Source organism: Calidris pugnax, unplaced genomic scaffold, assembly GCF_001431845.1.
Source record: "Calidris pugnax isolate Ruff unplaced genomic scaffold, ASM143184v1 scaffold81, whole genome shotgun sequence".
Lineage (NCBI taxonomy): Eukaryota > Metazoa > Chordata > Aves > Charadriiformes > Scolopacidae > Calidris > Calidris pugnax.
The window spans coordinates 7,072,244-7,096,842 of NW_015090880.1; the positions used below are offsets into that span (position 1 = coordinate 7,072,244).

Consider the following 24,599-nt stretch of genomic DNA (forward strand, 5'->3'; position numbering starts at 1 on the left):
TGGTACTTGTCGCGCCTCCCCATCAAACACCATTGTGCCTCACCAGCAGAATGTGGCTGCAGGGAGTTGTTGCTGGTCTTTTGGCTTCTTCTGTGGTTGTTGGGAATGATGGTTCAGCATCAAAAATCAGGCTCTTGTAGAAGTTCAAGCAACTCTGGAAACAATGGGTAATTGCTTCTAGTAAGGTCACAAGCTAATGAAATATAAACAACGTCTAATAATTGCACTGCAATGAAAACGTTAGCAATCGTCCTTGCATGTCTGATATCCCAAATATGCCCCATGTGCCTAGTACATGTGTTGATGCTATAACACTCGCTCTTGACTTGCCTACAAAGGTGCTTTCCAGACTTAAGCATGCATGTAAATAAGAATATTGTGTTTAATTTGCCACACAAATCACTAAATTAGATGCACAGGCAGCTTCTACTCCTCCACAAGAGCTTTTTCTAATGGATACTTCATATTGCAACAGTCATTTTTAATAACTGAAAATGTTCTCAGTTTTCCAAGCCTGGATTACAGCTTGAGCCTGCAAGTTTTTGAATTCAGAGGATGTGATTCAGTGAAGCATTTCTAGGGCTTAGAAGTACGGAATTATTTGGCATTGCTTTGTTGCATTGATTAGTGAGATGTTGTGGCTGGAACCCAGAGTGGGGGCAGGAGGCAGGGTAACAGGGAAGGGGCAGCCCACCCACCACTGCCAACCAGCCATAATTGCTAGAATTGTGTTAAAATAGTCTAGCTTCCTACATGATAGAAATAGTGCCATAATCTTAACATTATCTCTTTCTATGACAGGAGGCTTGAGTAGGTTAAATGAAGTAGCTGCTTAATGTTAGAAGACTTCTGAAGCCATAAAGAACTACTTATCCAATTTAGCACTTTTTGCCCTCAGGGACAGGTTAACAAAGGTGCAGCTTTTCCAGAAGATTTTCACAGATCAGAGAGCCTTTTTACTGAAAATGTTATCTGTATTAACGAGGTGTTATGATCTAAAAACCTTGCGTTGGGTTTCTGCTAGACAAAGAGCCTTAGCATCAGCTCCTTCAGTAAGGACAGCTGAGGATGTGGGTCATTGTTCCCAGAATTAATTGATACAACCTGATGGGAAGGTATGAAAATCATCTTGTCAGATCCTTGCCAGGTCATTCTCAGCTGCTTTCAGACTCATTATGGACCCACAAAACTGCAGGTGTGAGTCAGGCTGGCCCACATCACTGAAAAAGTCAAAGAAACCGTGTGGCAAGGAGCTCCCAGTGGTGGTCCTGGAATAAGAGGGTACAACCAAGAGCCGTGTTACCATGTACATGGAGCCAGGATTGGAAACTCAACAAGGATAAATTCCTTACCGAATAGAGTGGTGAAATTTCCCTGCAGATCACAACAGGCAAATGTAAACTAATTATTTTTTTTTAAAGACTTTTATTAAGTATATTAAAGCTTCCAGAAGGCATATTGAAAAATGCTCAGGACCTTCTATCAGTGCATTTTTTACTGAAATACCATATGTATATTTGATAGAAATAAAGGACATTACAAATACAGCTAAAAAAGCCAAAGTATATTGTGTAGATTTTGTTTTTCAGAGGAAATGCAAGGTACTACATAAGGATAAAATTTAAGTCCTACTGAAGTCAACAGCCAAAGGTCATTATTCTTTAGTGGAACAAAAGATTTCACAGAAAAGGTTTTATACAAGAAGATATGAGTGATCTAAATTTAAGAGTATACTGTATTTATGGAAGTATTTTTACAAGCCATTCTTCACAGTGTGTATACAAGTGATAATGAAATACAGTTCTTCGGTGACAGTCATGAGAAAAATGTGATCACATAAGGGTGGTACTGAAGGAAGGAAAGAGGAGATATAGCCTATGGACTGGTGTTAGCTTTGGATTTGGGTGATCTGCCTCAAAAGCCCCCCCCCCCCCTTTTTTTTTTTTTATATCCAGTCACTTGGAGCTAAATCCACAAAAGGCTGACAGTTCAACTACATGGTGCCATGCTCAGCATTCTTGCTCTCAGGCAACAGCTGCTTATTATAAAAATACATCAGTGTTTGCTGTCTGTGTCCAGATCTTCCTGGCTCAAAATTACCACCTCTGGGTAAGAGGCTCCTACATGGCCTCAGCTCCAGCTCTGCATCACTGACCTGGGGAAACTTGATTTCATGCAACAGGGTGGCAAGAGGCCACCAGGTATTGCAGGGCTGGCAACAAGGAGGTGCCTAACCCCGCCCAAACAAAGTGGGGACACTTGTGTTTGGATTCCCTCCAGGAGGGATGCAACTTAACCAGGTTAAAAAAAAAAACATGGCACAAGGTTGCAGCTCTAAGATGGTGTTTAAAATTATGAATCCTGAGTAGTACGAAGCACAAAGTAAGCAGGCTGCACTGCAGAGAGGGCTGTGGTTTAACACATGACCATCCATGGTATTTTCTACTTTCTAGCAGGGGGATGCCTGTGCTCAGCAGCCAGGCTTTCAGCTCCTCTCCTCAGCTGCCGATGTTGTCCTTCACATAGGTAGCCACGGTGGCCAACTCAGGGCAGTGGACCCCACTTCAGGTCTGGCATGCCTAAGCCTGGCATTCACTGATGCAATGATGCTCATAGCTCCTCTAGGCTTCAGTTCTTCATTTGTACAATTAATTAGTAGCAACGACACTGCCTCACCAGGGTGCTGTAAAGAGAAAGCATACTAAAACCAGTAAGGCACTCAGATATTGGATAATAAGGACTGTGTAACCTCCTAGCGAAAATTTTAAAGAATTTGCGCTGTTCAAATGTAAATCAAAGTTTAAGCCCTTTGAGACTAAATTTCTGTCCCACAGACAGACAAAGGACCTGGAAGAAGGACTGCTGCAGCATGTCAGCCTTGTGCTGCCCCTTGCATAATGTCACCTTTCTCAAAGCATTTTGCAAAATGCAGAGGTCCCTGAGAAAGTCCCTGGTTTTGCCATGATGAGCCACCCTAAGTTAGTTCCTTTCTAGTACGCTCCAGACACAAAGACAGGCTGCCTCGCTGCCACTTCATGCACAGGCTTCTGCTGCCCTTGTTCTGTTCAAGAATCTCTCTCCTGTGGTAATTAAGATGAGTGTAAGGTCTATTTTACATTTTCATGAGACAGAGGTGCAAGTCGCAGTGCAACTGCCAGTAGAAGGCAGCATTAAATCCCTGGGATAATTCTGACACGGCAGTCAACGAGAGCCAAAGACTTTTGACCGCATGGTGAGAAGATCCAGCCATCACTGTACTCAATGCAAGGTCTGTTCAGGCTGCTGGAAGGGCTCTGCATTGACTCTGATGGCCACTGGCCTTTTCACTGAGTAGAGCTGCAGTACAGGGAATAAAAGTGGGGTGTCACTTACGCCCTTACTTGGTGACTCCGGGAAATGGGAAATATCTAAAGAAAAACGTTGCAGGACCTTTGGTATGCAAGTGGGTACTGCACTGTGTCCCAGCACTTTGTAAGAAACTAGACTTGTTTTTGTTCTAGTCTTCTCCTACAACATGGAAGAGGAGGCACACTGCAGAGCATAGAGCAAAATTTAAAAACCTAGTGTGATTTCACAGCTGGTGTCCACTCAAGCACCCAGAAGTAATTTTCCATTCAGCCCATGGGAACAGGTTTAAACTTCATTTGTGCCATTCACTTCCTTCTTTAGTCCTTCTTGTTCTTCTCTCAAAGGTTTCAGCTCAGGCCCATCCTGTGCAGTTTCTTTGTTCCAGTTATTTCTGCCTTCATTTTCTGTCCTTACAGATTTAGGATCCTCTTCTTTTGCCTTTCTTTCCTTCTCCTCCTTGGCAAGCATACGATAATTATAGTAATTCATGATGAACAGGAAGGTTCCTGCCAGGACCATCACAGCTCCACATTTAATGAACATATATTTATAGTCCCCAAAAGTATCGATTAGAGTTCCTGTAAAACATGTATTAAGAAAAAAAAAAGAAACTTAGAGATGAAGGCAAGAATATTTTGTTTTCAGATCCTAAATATAAAAGGACAGACTTGTGGCTTTAGGATAAAATAAGACATTCTCTGGACTTCTGATCTCTTCTACAAATACTCTGATCCTGCAAATACTTCACACATGTTCCACTACATAGCCTGTGGGTAGTTAACATTGATATAGGTAATACTACTAATAACTTGTACAGTTAAGTAGAAAGGGACAGAGAATCTACATTGCAAAGTCTAGACTTTTCAGACACACCTACTTTTTCCAGGCAGAAATTAAGTCCTCTGCTCACAAAGTCTGCAGAGAGTCTTTCCATCAACTCCAATGATCATCTACAAGGGTGTCCATTTGACTTGGTAGTCCTCAGGCTGCCAACAAAAGCAGCAGCATTCGGGCAGATCTTTGTGAGATGGCACCTGGCCACTCGGTCTTGTCTCAGACTCTTGACAAAGACCCTCCAATTTATTCCTCCACGGGTCATTCACCAGCACTAGAGGGGACTCAGCTTTTGGTCACAGCTGCCCTTTCTGCATTTACACTCGTGATCTAAAGATGAAAGGGCACTGCGTGGAACTGGAAAACATTAGTTCCGGGGAAAGCAAAGATGATGCTGTCAATGTCAGATAATTTCAATGCCAAGACAAATGTGACAGGTTCCTCTCAAAGGTTAATGCCTCTGCTACAGAGTTAGAGAGTAATTGAAGGGAAACGGCTTAATTGAAATGTCAGTGTTCTCCATTATGTCAAAATGTAATGCAAATCTTATTGGGATTATGATCCTGAGCATTAATTCCCATTTACTGGTGCAACACAGACCATTCTTAACATCCCAATCCCTAATTAAAGTAAGACCCACTCGTAACCTGGCCTTCACAGCACAGATAGTCCTCCTTGAAACTTGCCCATCATCCATTAGCTCTCTGACTTTTTGGAACATGTTCTCCTCCTTAAAAAGAGGGACCTTTAATTGCTTCCTGACTGACCTCCTCATGTTGAAAAGCTGATGATTAATTATCCCACTGCATTACACTAACAAGGGATTTTATGGCCACCAAATACATTTCTTGATCACAAAAATAATAATTTTTAACTGGTTTTGCTCAACAGTTCTTCCTGAATCATCCCTAAATGTGGTTTTGGTACACCATTTTCAAGGCACTGTGTTTTTCATGTTACTGGTGAAACATCAACCAAATGCTAATTACAACAATTTTTTTCTTTTCTACTAATCAGGATGACCTAGAGGTCTCCTAAATAGGTTTCAATGAGAGTTTTAATGAGTAGAGTATTGGAAAATTCAACAGTAGGATAGTCTTGCCTCTTTTCCTTTGAGAATAAGATAAAGTCATAAAACACACTGGGAACAATTTACTTAGTTCATTAAAGCAGAACCCTGCAGTAGGTTATTAAAATGCCAAAGAACCAATAAATTTGCTGCTTATTAAAATGGTGGGGAAAACCCTACAAAACTAATATTACTGATTATTACATAGAACAGTTTTAGCCTCATTAGCGGTCTCTGGTCATTAACTTAATCTTCCACACAGAAAATTATATAATTCAGAAAATGGTCATTTTAAAATTGTATTTTCTTTTGTTTGTTATTAATTAAATAATGAATCTGTAAGACTGCAAGAGGATACAGCTGCTTCTGTCACACTGTATGAGCTACACGGCAATATGAAGAATTAAATGGCTCTGCTAGATGTGCCATACAGAGTATTAGCCAGATCTCAGTTTTGAATCCAGGAAATGGGTTTAAACTGCCTTCTTTCTGTGCATTCTTTAAATTTATAGTGATACTGCCATATCAAAAAAAATAGCAGAGTTTAACTTATATACATCCACATACAGACAGCATACACAACCTAATTAAACATTTTAGCATACTTAGAGGTGACCAGCTTCCAACCCAACTATTCAAGCTTGCACACAGGTGAAATGCAAATTGCAGGACAGGGCACATAGACAGGATGCTATTTGTGCACTGAGAGAATGTCACCTGTGAAGTCATTTAATTCATGGCCAACTCAGATTTGATAAGATGCCAGATTTAAATACGGTGTCTTCTAGACACAGTGTGTTCCTTGTAGAAAAAGAAGTAAGCACATGCTATGGAGGGTAAGAAGCGGAATCACTGCTCCCACTTATCTTCAGTTGACTGTAAGCCCTGCTAGAGATTCAATATTGTCAGCACAGACCCTTAAGGGTCTCTGCCTTTTGATATTTCAAATCATGCCATCCAAAATAAACATTTTTTTTTCTATTTTCAGAACAGCCTTGAATCTATCCGATGCGCTAAGATGACTGAAATCCATAAGTGGAAGTACTCAGAGCCTTAGAGACAAGTAGCAAGGCTACTAGGTTTGAGTCAACAAGAGGATTTCATAGAACTGTTGTGTTTTACTGAGCTTAAATTGTGGTAGAGTCCGGCCTTTTGCAACAGGAGTCTCCAGGAGGCACCACCTGAAGTGCAAGGTTCTTGGTGTTGCAATAAGTCCCACTCTGTAAGTTCAGTTCAAGTGTTTGAAGGGATCAGGGACTCAAAGATCACTCTCCAAACCATTGACTTCAACTGGAGGACTACACAGAAAGGAGCAAAGAGGAAATGCTGGAGAAGATACCTAGGACTTGCCTTCCCTGTCCAATTACTAGTGGAAAAATGGTGAGTGGGAAGCAGAGAAAAGACATTTAGAATCAATTCTTACAAAATGTGCTTGCAAGAGGCTAAATATAAGCCACAACCTAGTGGAAGGAGAGGAAGAAATTACACTCACCTCCAATAGGTGGTCCCAGCAATATCGTGCAGCACTCTGCAATGGTGACCAGGCCAACAGCGCTTGTGAACCGGGCAGCTCCCACAAGGTCCATGAGCGTTTCAAAGAGCATGGCACAAACCATGCCGAAGGCCAAGCCAAAAAAGACGGAGTAGACAACGAGCCCCGTGTAGCCAGAAGCCAGTGGGCACAGAAGGTGGCAGGCACCGTTGAAAGCAATGGAGAAGCTGAAAAAGTACTGAATCCGTGGCCTCACCCACTTGCTGTTTGCAATGATGCCAGTGGTAGGTCGGGCAATCATGTCCACGATAGCAAGGATCGAAAGGAGGAAAGCAGCTGAATATTCATCAATGCCAATGTGCTTTGCATAGGGTGCCAAAAAAACGATGGGGGCAAAAAATCCCAGGAACATGAGCACGTTTCCTATCAGGTAAATCAAGAACCCTCTGTGCTTAAAGAGGGAAAAATCGAGGTACTGATTGATTTTTTCACAGCAGTCCTTTCCTCCTTCCTCTTCTGTTTTGGCCTCCGTGGGGACGTTCATGGGACTACTCATTTCCATGGCATCCTTAGTGACCTCTTCTTTCAGTGGAGCCTTCCCTTCCTCAATTGCCTGGGTTTTGACTGATGCTGTGGCTGCCCCAATGGGTCTGAAGAGAGCTCCTGCCACACAGCAGTTTAATAGAATTGCCCCAAGAATTAAAAAGCTGCCCCTCCAGCCAAAATTGTCAAAAAGGAACTGGTTGAGAGGAGCCAGGGTGCAAAGCATCACGGGGCTCCCTGCCATAGCAAGGCCATTCGCGATGGGTCTTCTCTTCAAAAAGTATTTTCCTATGATTATCACTGATGGCTGGAGGTTGAGAGCAAGGCCAAATCCTGGAACAGAGAAAAATAGTTGAGATAGACAAAGGAAGATTTGAGACCCATTTACCCTTAGCTCATTGTTTAAAGCAAATTCATGGTCCACTGGTGGCTCTTCAACATGATAGCCTGGATGCACTTAAGACACATTTACCCTCAGCTCATTGTTTAAAGCAAATTCATGGACAATTGGTCCACCGGTGGCTCTTCAACATGATAGCCTGGATGCAAACTTTACTCAAGATATCCCTACGTTACTGGCTGCCACATTTGGGTAACCAGACCCCAGAGAGACAATTTTGGTCATAGAACGCCCTTTCCTTTTCTACTGCAAATCTCTTGAGTGGCAAACCTAGCACAGAACAAATTGAAACTATACCCTTAATGAACACTGGCTGATTTTGTCCAGACACAGCAGCCTTGTTGGAGGAGAGAATTGCTCTATTTAAAAAAATGACAACTCCCAGTCTGAGGAAGATTGTTCTGGCTTGAACAGTGCTAACCATCGACGCACACCCTTCTCACGTGCGGCTGGGGCTGGCACCCCCTTCCATGGGAGGTGGGAAGCCAACACTGCTGCTGGGTTGACAGTCCTGCACAGAAAATAACATTACCCTTCTTAGCCATTGCTAATTTGGTGGTATGAGCAATTCAGATCTGATGCAAAAGATGAAGAGGTCTGCAAGTACACAGCAAAACAGCTATTGAGGATGCTAATTAAACAGGACCCTAGAGTGTTTCTTTTAATTAAAATTTATTTATACTGCATTTAGATATATAAATGGTATTATAAATCTGCCTTGCTAATTCAGTTAGCCAGCTTCTCTTGCACAGGCAAAATCTGAAGCCAGAGATACCAAATGCTGTGATGGTCTCAACTTTCTGTGGTGCCATTTGAGAGCACTAATATATAATAATGTCTTCTTTTCAAACGTTTATATTATGTGCAGTATTTCCTTAAAAAGTTAAATTTTCAAAAGTCTATCAAAATAACATTTAAAAATCTTGCCACATATTTTCCACCCTATCATCCAGGAAAGAATGAGCCACATTAGAACAAAACAGAAATGTAATCCTTGAAGTGATTATACTAGAGAACATGAATCCTGAAAATAGGGTCATGCAGATTTTTTTCTTGTTCATTAGTCTATATAATTAGTTTGTTTAACTGTGCAGTACATAATTAGGCATATTGCTTTACAGAAGAGAATTTAGAAAGGTCAAGGTCCTCAAAATTAATTAAGGAACACTATCATTAGTCGCTGATAGAGTAGAATCCAACTGATGCAGCAGAATTCAACTGATGTTGGATAGCTTCAGTTTGAATGGTTTTAGAAAATTACGATTTTTTGCCAAGTCTAAGATTCTTTTTTTTCTTAAATTACTTGTTTTTCATGTTGTAAACTTCCAAATTGAAATGGCAACATATTAAAATTAGCCTTGATATGAAACACATTCTCAGCATGAATGTTTCTAGATAGTCCATACATTTGGTAGGGCGTGTGTTTGGGAAGTACAGTCTGCTCACAGTGCATAAGGGGCCAAATTCATGCCCATGAGAGGACTGACCTGAGAACAGTGGAGGCAAAAAACAGCCTGGGTTAAAGAACACCATCAAGGTGCTCAGATATAGGAATGCACCTTCTTTCACCTGAGAAGATGCAAAACAGTGAATTAGAGTTTGCTTTAACTCCGTATTTCCCAGGCTGGCAAGTAAGGGCAGTAATTGAACCATCATGTCCACAGAATCATTTTTGGTAGAGACCTACCACGTGTTGTGCAGAGAAGGAAAATCAGACTGGATGCCAGCTATCCACTTAACCAATAATCACCTCAAATTTTTTTATTACGTGAACATTAATTTGCCAGTCAGACAAATCTAATTTAACATTACCTCATGCTCTTCCCATTAATTAAATTTGGAGAGTTTCAAATTGACTGACTGGAATTTCAATTTACTTTCAGCTTTTGGCTGACTTTAGTTGGAAATATTCATATCCATTTTATTCCAGTTTTCAGAAACTACCGCAGCTTCTCCATGGCTGAAACTGTTACTCAAATAACCACATTTTATCCCCAGGGATAAGACAGAGAGGCCTATCGGTGGTGTTGCATAAGCAGAAGCAAGCCCACGCCAGACGGAGCATCCTTCTCTAGATTAAATACATCTCCCTCGTATTAGAAGGAAATCAGTGGTGCTAGAGCAATGAGCTGTGTAGCTATTGATCTCGTTTTACTTAGCAAAGGAAGATCCTACCAGGTATTTCAATGTTCAACGTTTACAGCTGAGGCAAAGACTCTAGTCTCATTAGTCAATGTGCTTCACCCTAGATCCCATATTTTATTTCATGGTGGTCTAATTGGTACAGATTAAACTAAACTCTGAGCCGTCATTATTGCCTTGCATTTAGCTTTGAAATTTGCTGCTGCTACCTCAGACTTGGAGAAGAGGTTGCATGCCTAAACACCTGTTTAACGCATCCAGGCTGGCACCTATCCAGGCTGACAGCTTGCAAACCCCATCTCCTTTTCCAGGCGCTATAGGGAAACGAGTCAGGAAGAGAACATGGGTTTTACAGCGTAGGCAACGCGCCTCCTGCAGCCCAGAGCTCGGTGCCTTCAAGGACAGAGCCCCCTCAGAGCTGCCTCCAACAGTGGAGCGCAGTCCCTGCTCTGCATGCAAATGGGAGAAGACATAATCAAGGAAGCAACTGAGATTGCCGTGTCTAATCCCTCCATCATAAACAGATACTTCCCGCTCTGCTCCTCTGAAGAGATTTCTATTAATATGCCAAAGGCACAGGACTGTAGCAGGAGCCTCCTAGTACCAACTACCTTGTTTTTATCTCCGTCCTTGTGCATGACATGAACGTGGTCTTTTACGTCAGTCTGTTTCATTTCAGGGTAGTAGGAAGGAGTCCAGAGTGTGATGTTTACAGGTTGTTTTACAGTCACTGCGAATCGCCTTTACAGAAGTCTCTGTCCTCGTCTCAGCCGTGTGACGAGCAGGCAGCTCCATAATTGCCCTTGAATGCTTCCATGGTTAGGCCTGACCAGTGAAAGCACTTCAAGCGCAATTAGAGGCATCGAGCATGTTAGCAGGATTACAAGCGTCTTCCCTTCTCTGTCAAATTAATATTCCTTCCCCAGCACACACGCACCGTGCCTGGAAATGATGGGTTATTAGCTAAGACCTCATCCATACAGCTGCCCTCATTTGGGGAGCAGGAGGGAAAGATGTACACAACAAAAAACATGCTTTGCTCTGAGGAACCATCACATCATTAAAGATGAGGGAGGCACGGGGGCAGCTTTGCCCCTGCATCCTGTCACTGGCATGAGAGTTACATGTGTACATCGAGCACAGCTCATACTATCAACTCTGCGATGGGCAATGGACCAGATTTCGACCAAAAAAACCCAGGGTCTTCATAAACCTTAGGCCCATTAGGGTCAGGCACAAAATTGCCTCCTGGCATGTTTTTAGACAAGTACCTTTGAAAACAGGAGTCAATGCCTTCCTGCAGCATCGTTCCTTGCCTGAGTCCTTCTGCTCACCAAAATGCATATATTTTTAGCAAAGGATTTATTGTTTTCTTATGCTAATCGAGTGTTAGTCAACTATATATTTTAACAAAGGATTTATGGTTTTCTTATGCTAATCGAGTGTTAGTCAACTTGCTAGAGGACATTTGTTTTAGCAAGGAATGTTGCAAGCTCATGCATCAATAAATATTGAATTTATCCATGGGAGACATTAGTTATTTTTATTTCTCATTGCTTTGTTTCTATAATCTCTTTCAAGGAATCTGCAAGATTTATGTACTCAGTAATAACACAGTTTCATCTAACTACAGTGACTCTGCTTAGAAAGAGTAAGGTTTAAGAGAGGGAATCCTACGTGGGGATTTATTCACTACTGTACAGATCTAATGAAGCAATATTGGTGTAGGAGAACAGGGTGACAAACTTTCTGTCCCAATTTACTTTGCTAGTGGCTGGTTTTATTGATTTTAAATGTTGAGCTCACACTTTTCATGCTCAGAAAGCAGCAACACTTAACGTGGCTGCAGAGAGATAGGGAACACTCATTAAAACATACACCTTGCAACCCCAAAAGCCAATTTTGAACTCATTGTGTCATGTTTGCAGGCAGATGTCCTAGCTGCACTGGAAGAAACCTTAGCCAAAATAATCAAAGAAAAATGCTTACAATTAAGCATCTATAGTCACACAGGTGGAGAACTCTAATCCATCTACTTTTAAAAGCAATAACCCAGCATCTGCAGGCTTTAAAGATGCTGGACTGAACCTATGCCTTCTCCTGTTTGAGTTTCTGATAAGGAAGTTCATATTTCAATACAGAAAATTCAAATTATAACTTCAATGAGGAAATATAGATTTTTTTTTTCTCAATACGGAGAATATTGTACAATTTCAGTCAACTCTAGGGGTCATTATTTTCAGATAAAGGACCTCCTAACCTCATAAGCAAGCAAAGGGCAAGTAAATCAAATCTCATTTCATATATCTCATAGAGGAAATACACCGCATGGTTCTATAGGAACACAAGTGCTTTCTTCATAGTCCCGCTTGTATCTCGCAAGGCTTGCCTTGCCCAGGGCAGAGCACAGTCAACCCATGTTCACTTCAGAAGGAGCTGAGGGCACTGATGGCCACCATTGCCTCTGGCCAAGAGCACTCATCTGCAAAGAGCACATCCCCTGCTAAGATCCCGCACGCGATGCTCAGCCAGGAATGCAGCACTTAGCAGGGGATACGCTAAAGTTTGTCTGGAACAGTTAAATAAGGGAGGGTCTTGTCCCACCAGCTTTTTATCTCACCAGCTTCCCATTGCGTTTGGCTGAGGTGCCCAGGTGTGGACGCCCCAAGCCATCAGAAGTGAACCTCGAGCCCAAGTGGAAAGGAGATGCTTTCTTCTTACCTGTAATGAAGCCCACGCAGATGTAGAGCTGCAGGATGCTGGTGCAGAAGGCGGCTGAGACCATCCCAATGCCACACAGCAGGCCTCCAAACATAACCACGGGGCGGCTGCCATAGCGGTTCACCAAAATACTGCTAATGGGACCTGGGGAGAGAGTGGAAAATGTTCCTTGAGGTAGGTGTCTTCTGACAGAAGGGCATGTTTGACACAAAGCGGGTAAAACTCTGCCATATTAGTGCCCCTGCAGTGCTGCTGACAGCTTCTCGGGGGACTTCAGGAAGAAAATGGAAAAAGGGAGAAAGATGATCCACACTCCGTGGAGACAGCAGCATGTCCCGTGCCACACGGTGGCTGTGTGGTCAGTGACAGCTTCTGCCCCCAGGTCTTTAAAGTATCATCGGAGAACGCAAACAGCAGCAACAAATCAGGTGAACACCTGATCCCAACGTAGGAGCTTCTTGATTTATGATGATGCTGAACTAAACACACAAAGCACTGGTTCATATTACGAGGCTGTTATCATGAATTCTGTTACATTTTTAATGCCTCTATTTAATGTAATTCCAATACTGCTGACCAGGAGCGAAGCTTTAGCAGAACAGTTGTTAATTAAATATTAATAGCAGTCTATGTAGGTAGAAACAGTTTGGGATGATGGATTAGCCCGAGCTCAAAAGAACCAGTTTGGTCTTGCATTTATGTAAAGAGGTGGTTCAGGAAAGTGCAAAATTATGAAAGAGGGAAATGGATTAACAAAGACTGCATGCACTGAAAGGAAGCATTGAAATCTGAGGAAGTGGACCATGCCAGCAGCTTTGGGTGGAGGAGGAAAAAAGGAAGGTCTGTATAATAGTCTCAAGTAGCTGGAGAACCAGTAAAAATCAGAATCACAGAATAATATATGTTGGAGGGACTTTGAAGGTCTCGGGACCAGCTCCATTCTCAAAGCAAAGCCAACTCTGATGTTCAATCAGGCTGAGAAGTCAGAACTAGAGAAAGCAAACTGAGCAGGAAAGAGCGGTCCAGAAATCAAGCTGTGAGATGGTAAGGAAAAGATTCTGTATTACTCAAAAACCCTGAAACAAAATGCTGCAAAAATGATGCTGGAAATGAGGTGGGGGATACAGACAGCATTGAGTATGTCATCTCACCTGGCTATTGCTGGTGCTACCCAGCACACAGCCCAGTGTGCCTGTTTGTCTGCCTTTATTCCTGGCATTACGAACAGCCCACAGCATCCACATACAGATTACTGGAAACGGGTATTTTAACCTTACAGGCATCTCTCAAGAGTTTGACTGTGGGATCTACCTTACCACAGAGCCATTTGGTAGGATGTTTACCTTTGCTTAAATAATCTCAGCCAGAAATAGTGCCAGAGCTCTTTTCAGACCCTGCAAACCATGGTGTGCTGGGTCTGGCATAAGCCAGACCCCAAAACCCTCAGCACGGCTGACAGTTTCCAAACAAGTTTTCAGCTGTTATAATGTACAAGAATAAAAAACAGTAGGTATGACTGGCTTTACCTAGGGAATGAAGCCCATTGCTACATTGTAACACGTGAAATACTTTCCACAAGATGTCTAAGGTCAAACCACTCGTAAATTAAATATACACAAGCACAGTTTTAACAGCATCTCTGTCACTGCGTGATCTGCGAGCTGGCCTCATTGAATGCACCACTCAATTAAAATTTCTGTGAGTGCATAATTACGTGAAGAGGTTTTTTTCTCTTAATCCTGTGACTGGATTCACATGCCTGCATCCTTTTGCTGCACAGAGCAGTACAGAATTCAATGAGAAGTTCTAGGGAAAGAGATCCATATGTCAAATCAGCACAGCAGGAAAGGGACCCCTTTCTCACTGAGTTTTCCCTGGTCAGAACTTGGACTTGCATCATGCTTGAGCTGGTCTCAGCGTGTCCCGTAAGTCAATAGATTGAGCCAGTGTTCCTCCAAAAGGCACCACCACATCTCTCTGCAGCCTAAGGGCACACAACTCTTCCATTTTTCAATTTTCCACATGTCCGCGTTTCTCCAGAATCAATCTAATTACTCAGCTAAGAAAATGTGGTTTCAATTACCCCTCCCACTAGAAGAGGGCTTTCACACGAGCCCTGAAACTACAGGATGTTGTACCATGGAGCAGAGCATGTAAAGCCCATAGGATTTCTGCTAAGGCCCCTCTCCTGCCTTGATTTGGGGCAGTTCCTGGCGAGAGAAGACCCTGCTATGAGAACTAAAACAAAATGCTCACTTACGTCCCACTCTTGCAGCATCCACCTCAGGAGAAAGGGAATAAGGATCTGCATCCCTCTCACTCCAGTCCATAAGCTGTCGTATTGGCTTCACCCATCAGTAAGGATGGGTTTGGACCGGAAGAGGGCATTCACACGAGCCCTAAAACTACAGGATGTTGTACCACTGAGCAGAGCATGTAAAGCCCATAGGATTTCTGCTAAGGCCCCTCTCCTGCCTTGATTTGGGGCAGTTCCTGGCGAGAGAAGACCCTGCTATGAGAACTAAAACAAAATGCTCACTTACGTCCCACTCTTGCAGCATCCACCTCAGGAGAAAGGGAATAAGGATCTGCATCCCTCTCACTCCAGTCCATAAGCTGTCGTATTGGCTTCACCCATCAGTAAGGATGGGTTTGGACCATGAAAGCAGATGTTGAACTGTAAAGGGCTGAGGATGGGACATATTCTGCTCTGCTTCCCAGCTACAGGGACAACCCAGGGTAGAGGCTGGAATAGGTGAAAGAAAAAGTTCATATCCCAATCACTGGCTTTCCAAAGGAGAGCACCCTTCCTGTGCCTCTGGGGCAGCCTCCATGAACATGCAGTGTCCTCCACAACATCCCAACTTCCCAGCAATCACTTATTAAGCCACGAGACTGCAATTGCTGCCTGTTCTTGTCTTGTGTGATTTCTCAGTGATGCTTTACAGCCGGTCTGCATGACCTTCAGCAAACAGCCTTCATCTGCTGTAACCAGCGTTATCAGTTTTACAGGGGGATAATCAGTCCCACTTGTTTGCCAGACCGGGTGGGAGATCTGTGGTCTCAAAGGTGTTATCTGCCTGGGCTGGGCGAGCTCACAGGTGACTGTGATGAACTTCAGAAGAAACATAAACCTTTCTCCTTCACAGCCTGAAAGCTTAAGTCCAGTGATCCTGCTTTCCTAAAGCAGCTCGGCGCACAGGATCACAGTACACACATGTGAGCCACAGCATTTGATCTCCCTGACCACACTCACCCACATAGGACCGAGGGTCAGAGACCTTCAAGATAATAAGTGCAGCCAGTTAGAAGAGAAAACAGAAGCAGAGCACCTGGACTGAACATTTCCAGCCACTGGAAAATCCACAGAAAAGGCCATAATGAGCACTCAACCCACAGGGAAAGCATCAGCTAGACTTACACTTTATGAGACACCAGAGAATCTGAACCAAGGTCTCAAACAGTTGGGAAACCAAACTTCCCTGAGATGCTGCTCAGAGGGGCAAAGGTTTTGTAATAGTCCTGAGCAGACCTTTCGAATGCACTGAAGCAAAGGCAAAATCACATCCCCAAAATTACTTCCACTTAAGTCATTTGGACCTACGGAAACGTCCATAGGCTTTAATGGAGCAGCTTTTCAAAAGCTGTCCCATCTCGGGGCAGAAACCGGCGCACGCAATGTGTCACATAGAGGTGCACACTTCAGCTCGCAAACCCTGCCAACTTGGGCAGGCGTAGGGAGCACAGACACACCTTCACCCTGCCCAGATGTCTCCAGAGATCAGCATCACACCCAACAGACCCTAACGCACCTCTCCTGCCGCAGTGGATCTCTCGTTGGGGGCTGATTAGCCATCGAGCACTAGATAAGCTTAACAGCAATGTCCTGGGGAGCTTTGGAAAACATCAAATAGCTCAAGTCAAGACAGAGGAATTAAGAAGAGGGAGCAGCAAAGCCAGCACCGCAGTTGTGGGAAATAGGAAACACGATTACTGCTTTGCTTGCAGCTACTGCAAAAATTAAAAGTGTGACAGCCCCTGGAAACACGGTGGAATTGAAAAGCGGGACCTGTCATTCACCAGTTATTCAGCCTGCATGAAAAGAATAAAGATGCTGTATATCACCACACAGAAACCAATTATGGCAACAATGTGTGCAGCTTAGATCCCAAGGCACCTTTACTTGTTAATACCTGCCTGGTCAAAAAGTGCAGGAACCACAGGCTCCCCGTCCTGGCATCCAAAGTAAATCATCCGTCCTTCCTGCGAGCCAACAGCAGAAGCTGACAGGAGTTGGGGTGATTTTTGCCTCTTAATTTACAGAGTCAGGTGAGGAGAGGGCAAGAGAAACAGCTGGCAATGCTCTCAGAAAGCTGCCATTTACCTGGCTTGACCTTGCAGAAGCAGCCACACGAACACTGTCAAGAGTCCCTGAAAAGTCACGTCAAGGAGCAAAAGCCACCTCAGCTTCTGAGTGTGTCCCTGGTGCATGGCTTTTCAGGGACCAGAGCAGCCAGAACTAGTGCCACCCAGCCAGTGCTGTCCCCACATCCCCACCACCATGGTGGCATTGCAGCTTCCAATGAGGAAATTAGAAGTAAAATTTAATCACTCCCTTGCACCCCAAGACATTACAAGGACAAGGCTGATGACACAGGAGTGCTGGCACTTGGTTGCAGGAAGGGATGGCATTTCCACCCACCCACCCACCCCTAGGAAACAAGGTGCCCCTTCCACAACCCAGCAAGTGGCTTCCTCCATCCTGATGACCTTCCAGCTGCGGGGATCATTTATCACTCATCACGAGGGGATGGCACGAGACAGCGGAGGACACAGGGAGGATGATGAGTCTCATCCTGCTGCTGGCTTCGCTCCGAGCTGTGCCTGTGGCTCTGCACCTCCCCTGGGTCACGGGGCACTGCCAGGGGACACGATCTCTGGTGGAGTTACCATCAGCCCTGGGTAAAAGCAAGGAAAGCCAGCTCAGAAATGCCTTGTTTTACACCTCAAGCCCTTGCAAAGCAAGGTCCATATAAAGGGGGTTCTGCGTGCAGTAAAACTCTGCAGTCTGGAGAGCAACGGTTTGCACCTAATATCCCCTAAAGATGCTGCTGGGATCATGGCACTCCTGGAAGACTGATGTAATGTAAAGCACTATCCTCAGCCCATATAAATCATGCTGGTTTAGTGCCTGTCCTGTATAAAGCCTCTCTTTTCTCATACCTGTGGCAGATTTCCATTCGTTGTTAGCTGGTACATGAAAGGCCATGTCAAAGAAGCTGATCTTGGTGGCAAGCAAAACACAGGAACTCGCCGCTGGGAAATAAAGCAAGCCCTAACTCATTTGTTAGCTTGTCCAATTACTTTTCACCTTGAGTTGTGTTTGCAGAAGTGAAAAGGACCCTGAAGAGGAGACTGTAAAACCATAAAGAAAATGCAAAATACCCTGGACTCTCCTCTCTCCTCTTCCACAAAAGCCAGGCCATCTTGTCATTTATTCTCTCTGAGCTGCTGAACTATGATCCAGAGAGGACCATAATGCAGAGTTGGCATTTAACAAGAAATATCAATCCAGACTGGCTTAAACTCTTGCAAGTACAACAGTGCTCAAAAAATAGACACCCGAATTGCCTTTCTGTTTTCCTCAATAAGCCTTATGTATTTTTTATGAGCTGCAGAACTTCCAGTGTTGGTGTAAAACACCAATGTATTTTTAACAAAGACTAGAACATTCTTCTCTCCCATACCTCTGACCATATATATATATATATATATATCCCTTATTTGTAAAGTTTGGTTTGTCATTTATTTTAATTAACCCCATACTGGCAGAAACAGTTTTCCTCCTTTTCAGGGGAACCTAGCTTGGATGAATTTCTGCTGAAATATTTCTGTGCAGGGCTCTCGGAGAAGCAGCCAAGAGCTCAGACCCTGAAAGACAGACCCTGTAACCCAGAGGCTTCCATGCAACGTGGGTTTTTTCCAGGTTTCACAAGACTGACCTTCTGACAGTGTAAAGTGGCACAGAGCCACTGCAAACATCATATGTCTCCTGGTAGGACCATTTGATGGCCATGCAGGTGACATGCACTGAAAGGAAGCATTGAAATCTGAGGAAGTGGACCATGCCAGCAGCTTTGGGTGGAGGAGGAAAAAAGGAAGGTCTGTATAATAGTCTCAAGTAGCTGGAGAACCAGTAAAAATCAGAATCACAGAATAATATATGTTGGAGGGACTTTGAAGGTCTCGGGACCAGCTCCATTCTCAAAGCAAAGCCAACTCTGATGTTCAATCAGGCTGAGAAGTCAGAACTAGAGAAAGCAAACTGAGCAGGAAAGAGCGGTCCAGAAGTCAAGCTATGAGATGGTAAGGAAAAGATTCTGTATTACTCAAAAACCCTGAAACAAAATGCTGCAAAAATGATGCTGGAAATGAGGTGGGGGATACAGACAGCATTGAGTATGTCATCTCACCTGGCTATTGCTGGTGCTACCCAGCACACAGCCCAGTGTGCCTGTTTGTCTGCCTTTATTCCTGGCATTACGAACAGCCCACAGCATCCACATACAGATTACTGGAAACGGGTATTTTAACCTTACAGGCATCTCTCAAGAGTTTGACTGTGGGATCTACCTTACCACAGAGCCATTTGGTAGGATGTTTACCTTTGCTTAAATAATCTCAGCCAGAAATAGTGCCAGAGCTCTTTTCAGACCCTGCAAACCATGGTGTGCTGGGTCTGGCATAAGCCAGACCCCAAAACCCTCAGCACGGCTGACAGTTTCCAAACAAGTTTTCAGCTGTTATAATGTACAAGAATAAAAAACAGTAGGTATGACTGGCTTTACCTAGGGAATGAAGCCCATTGCTACATTGTAACACGTGAAATACTTTCCACAAGATGTCTAAGGTCAAACCACTCGTAAATTAAATATACACAAGCACAGTTTTAACAGCATCTCTGTCACTGCGTGATCTGCGAGCTGGCCTCATTGAATGCACCACTCAATTAAAATTTCTGTGAGTGCATAATTACGTGAAGAGGTTTTTTTCTCTTAATCCTGTGACTGGATTCACATGCCTGCATCCTTTTGCTGCACAGAGCAGTACAGAATTCAATGAGAAGTTCTAGGGAAAGAGATCCATATGTCAAATCAGCACAGCAGGAAAGGGACCCCTTTCTCACTGAGTTTTCCCTGGTCAGAACTTGGACTTGCATCATGCTTGAGCTGGTCTCAGCGTGTCCCGTAAGTCAATAGATTGAGCCAGTGTTCCTCCAAAAGGCACCACCACATCTCTCTGCAGCCTAAGGGCACACAACTCTTCCATTTTTCAATTTTCCACATGTCCGCGTTTCTCCAGAATCAATCTAATTACTCAGCTAAGAAAATGTGGTTTCAATTACCCCTCCCACTGGAAGAGGGCATTCACACGAGCCCTAAAACTACAGGATGTTGTACCACTGAGCAGAGCATGTAAAGCCCATAGGATTTCTGCTAAGGCCCCTCTCCTGCCTTGATTTGGGGCAGTTCCTGGCGAGAGAAGACCCTGCTATGAGAACTAAAACAAAATGCTCACTTACGTCCCACTCTTGCAGCATCCACCTCAGGAGAAAGGGAATAAGGATCTGCATCCCTCTCACTCCAGTCCATAAGCTGTCGTATTGGCTTCACCCATCAGTAAGGATGGGTTTGGACCATGAAAGCAGATGTTGAACTGTAAAGGGCTGAGGATGGGACATATTCTGCTCTGCTTCCCAGCTACAGGGACAACCCAGGGTAGAGGCTGGAATAGGTCAAAGAAAAATTTCATATCCCAATCACTGGCTTTCCAAAGGAGAGCACCCTTCCTGTGCCTCTGGGGCAGCCTCCATGAACATGCAGTGTCCTCCACAACATCCCAACTTCCCAGCAATCACTTATTAAGCCACGAGACTGCAATTGCTGCCTGTTCTTGTCTTGTGTGATTTCTCAGTGATGCTTTACAGCCGGTCTGCATGACCTTCAGCAAACAGCCTTCATCTGCTGCAACCAGCGTTATCAGTTTTACAGGGGGATAATCAGTCCCACTTGTTTGCCAGACCGGGTGGGAGATCTGTGGTCTCAAAGGTGTTATCTGCCTGGGCTGGGCGAGCTCACAGGTGACTGTGATGAACTTCAGAAGAAACATAAACCTTTCTCCTTCACAGCCTGAAAGCTTAAGTCCAGTGATCCTGCTTTCCTAAAGCAGCTCGGCGCACAGGATCACAGTACACACATGTGAGCCACAGCATTTGATCTCCCTGACCACACTCACCCACATAGGACCGAGGGTCAGAGACCTTCAAGATAATAAGTGCAGCCAGTTAGAAGAGAAAACAGAAGCAGAGCACCTGGACTGAACATTTCCAGCCACTGGAAAATCCACAGAAAAGGCCATAATGAGCACTCAACCCACAGGGAAAGCATCAGCTAGACTTACACTTTATGAGACACCAGAGAATCTGAACCAAGGTCTCAAACAGTTGGGAAACCAAACTTCCCTGAGATGCTGCTCAGAGGGGCAAAGGTTTTGTAATAGTCCTGAGCAGACCTTTCGAATGCACTGAAGCAAAGGCAAAATCACATCCCCAAAATTACTTCCACTTAAGTCATTTGGACCTACGGAAACGTCCATAGGCTTTAATGGAGCAGCTTTTCAAAAGCTGTCCCATCTCGGGGCAGAAACCGGCGCACGCAATGTGTCACATAGAGGTGCACACTTCAGCTCGCAAACCCTGCCAACTTGGGCAGGCGTAGGGAGCACAGACACACCTTCACCCTGCCCAGATGTCTCCAGAGATCAGCATCACACCCAACAGACCCTAACGCACCTCTCCTGCCGCAGTGGATCTCTCGTTGGGGGCTGATTAGCCATCGAGCACTAGATAAGCTTAACAGCAATGTCCTGGGGAGCTTTGGAAAACATCAAATAGCTCAAGTCAAGACAAAGGAATTAAGAAGAGGGAGCAGCAAAGCCAGCACCGCAGTTGTGGGAAATAGGAAACACGATTACTGCTTTGCTTGCAGCTACTGCAAAAATTAAAAGTGTGACAGCCCCTGGAAACACGGTGGAATTGAAAAGCGGGACCTGTCATTCACCAGTTATTCAGCCTGCATGAAAAGAATAAAGATGCTGTATATCACCACACAGAAACCAATTATGGCAACAATGTGTGCAGCTTAGATCCCAAGGCACCTTTACTTGTTAATACCTGCCTGGTCAAAAAGTGCAGGAACCACAGGCTCCCCGTCCTGGCATCCAAAGTAAATCATCCGTCCTTCCTGCGAGCCAACAGCAGAAGCTGACAGGAGTTGGGGTGATTTTTGCCTCTTAATTTACAGAGTCAGGTGAGGAGAGGGCAAGAGAAACAGCTGGCAATGCTCTCAGAAAGCTGCCATTTACCTGGCTTGACCTTGCAGAAGCAGCCACACGAACACTGTCAAGAGTCCCTGAAAAGTCACGTCAAGGAGCAAAAGCCACCTCAGCTTCTGAGTGTGTCCCTGGTGCATGGCTTTTCAGGGACCAGAGCAGCCAGAACTAGTGCCACCCAGCCAGTGCTGTCCCCACATCCCCACCACCATGGTGGCATTGCAGCTTCCAATGAGGAAATTAGAAGTAAAATTTAATCACTCCCTTGCACCCCAAGACATTACAAGGACAAGGCTGATGACACAGGAGTGCTGGCACTTGGTTGCAGGAAGGGATGGCATTTCCACCCACCCACCCACCCCTAGGAAACAAGGTGCCCCTTCCACAACCCAGCAAGTGGCTTCCTCCATCCTGATGACCTTCCAGCTGCGGGGATCATTTATCACTCATCACGAGGGGATGGCACGAGACAGCGGAGGACACAGGGAGGATGATGAGTCTCATCCTGCTGCTGGCTTCGCTCCGAGCTGTGCCTGTGGCTCTGCACCTCCCCTGGGTCACGGGGCACTGCCAGGGGACACGATCTCTGGTGGAGTTACCATCAGCCCTGGGTAAAAGCAAGGAAAGCCAGCTCAGAAATGCCTTGTTTTACACCTCAAGCCCTTGCAAAGCAAGGTCCATATAAAGGGGGTTCTGCGTGCAGTAAAACTCTGCAGTCTGGAGAGCAACGGTTTGCACCTAATATCCCCTAAAGATGCTGCTGGGATCATGGCACTCCTGGAAGACTGATGTAATGTAAAGCACTATCCTCAGCCCATATAAATCATGCTGGTTTAGTGCCTGTCCTGTATAAAGCCTCTCTTTTCTCATACCTGTGGCAGATTTCCATTCGTTGTTAGCTGGTACATGAAAGGCCATGTCAAAGAAGCTGATCTTGGTGGCAAGCAAAACACAGGAACTCGCCGCTGGGAAATAAAGCAAGCCCTAACTCATTTGTTAGCTTGTCCAATTACTTTTCACCTTGAGTTGTGTTTGCAGAAGTGAAAAGGACCCTGAAGAGGAGACTGTAAAACCATAAAGAAAATGCAAAATACCCTGGACTCTCCTCTCTCCTCTTCCACAAAAGCCAGGCCATCTTGTCATTTATTCTCTCTGAGCTGCTGAACTATGATCCAGAGAGGACCATAATGCAGAGTTGGCATTTAACAAGAAATATCAATCCAGACTGGCTTAAACTCTTGCAAGTACAACAGTGCTCAAAAAATAGACACCCGAATTGCCTTTCTGTTTTCCTCAATAAGCCTTATGTATTTTTTATGAGCTGCAGAACTTCCAGTGTTGGTGTAAAACACCAATGTATTTTTAACAAAGACTAGAACATTCTTCTCTCCCATACCTCTGACCATATATATATATATATATATATCCCTTATTTGTAAAGTTTGGTTTGTCATTTATTTTAATTAACCCCATACTGGCAGAAACAGTTTTCCTCCTTTTCAGGGGAACCTAGCTTGGATGAATTTCTGCTGAAATACTTCTGTGCAGGGCTCTCGGAGAAGCAGCCAAGAGCTCAGACCCTGAAAGACAGACCCTGTAACCCAGAGGCTTCCATGCAACGTGGGTTTTTTCCAGGTTTCACAAGACTGACCTTCTGACAGTGTAAAGTGGCACAGAGCCACTGCAAACATCATATGTCTCCTGGTAGGACCATTTGATGGCCATGCAGGTGACAAAATAGCAACACTTTAAAATAGTCCACTGCATGGACCCCAGTACTGGCAAATTTGGGACCACCGGTGCCCCCACCGCTGGGGCTGCAACATGCAGCTCAGCTTTTCCTGCTTTTCCACAGTGACAAGTGGCTCTAAAGAGCTGTTACTGCACACGGGGACATTGGTCAGCACCAAAAGAACTGCCCAGAGGGTTAGTATTTTCCAAACTGCTGTGAAAACACAGATAATACTGAGGAACTCAGCACGACATGACTGGCGTTGAGTACGTGGAGTCGCTGGGGACGTAAGAAGGAGCGGAGCGTACTCAGCTGGGAGGAAAGGGGGGGAAATCATTTATACTAATAAAACAAAGTCTATTATTACACTAGTAGTAAAACAACGACAGGAGCAGGCCTGCAATTTCCTCAGTAATAATCTCATTCCCTCGGTGGAATAACAACACTGCCTTTGGCCTCGTAATTTATCCAATAGGGTACCAGCCCGTTGTAACAGAGCAACCTCCTCATTACCTCGCAAATGAAAGCAAGTGCCCCCACGTTATTAACACGCTGCCAGCATCCACCAGCCTCCCAAGGTGGAGGGGGATCAGCAGCAGCAATCAGCACCCGGTAACGATGCACGGCCCGAAAGGGGCCGTCAGAAAACAAGGATCACAGTGGCAAAGGTGGGGGGGAAAGGATGAGAGGGTTAAAACCTGCAGCCTTGCAGGCTTTGGCCTTGCTAGAAGAGAAGTCCAAGGTCCAGGACGCGGATGGCTCATGCTCTGAAGTGTTTGTCACCAGAGCTTGGAGAGCTGCAGCTCACCAGCTGACCCATGGTAACTGAGCCCTGCGTGTGTCTGCTCCAGGTCACCAGAGAAGAATTGCTGGTACCTGGTAATAATTATTATGTATTAATAGTCTCAGGTGCTTGGTTCAGGTGGCT

At 44.6% G+C, this 24,599-nt stretch overlaps 1 protein-coding gene across 1 annotated transcript in view; it reads right to left on the bottom strand.

The window, feature by feature from the left end:
• Window positions 1–1,448: 1,448 nt before the first annotated feature.
• LOC106890665 (monocarboxylate transporter 2-like) overlaps window positions 1,449–24,599 on the bottom strand; it is a 33,688-nt gene continuing 10,537 nt past the window's right edge. Inside the window, exons 2-4 of the mRNA XM_014946620.1 lie at window positions 12,550–12,693; window positions 6,744–7,619; window positions 1,449–3,926 (exon numbers count right to left, since the gene is read on the bottom strand). Coding sequence (XP_014802106.1) covers window positions 3,634–3,926; window positions 6,744–7,619; window positions 12,550–12,693 — 1,313 coding nt within the window. The 3' untranslated portion in view covers window positions 1,449–3,633. The remainder of the gene's footprint in view (window positions 3,927–6,743; window positions 7,620–12,549; window positions 12,694–24,599) is intronic.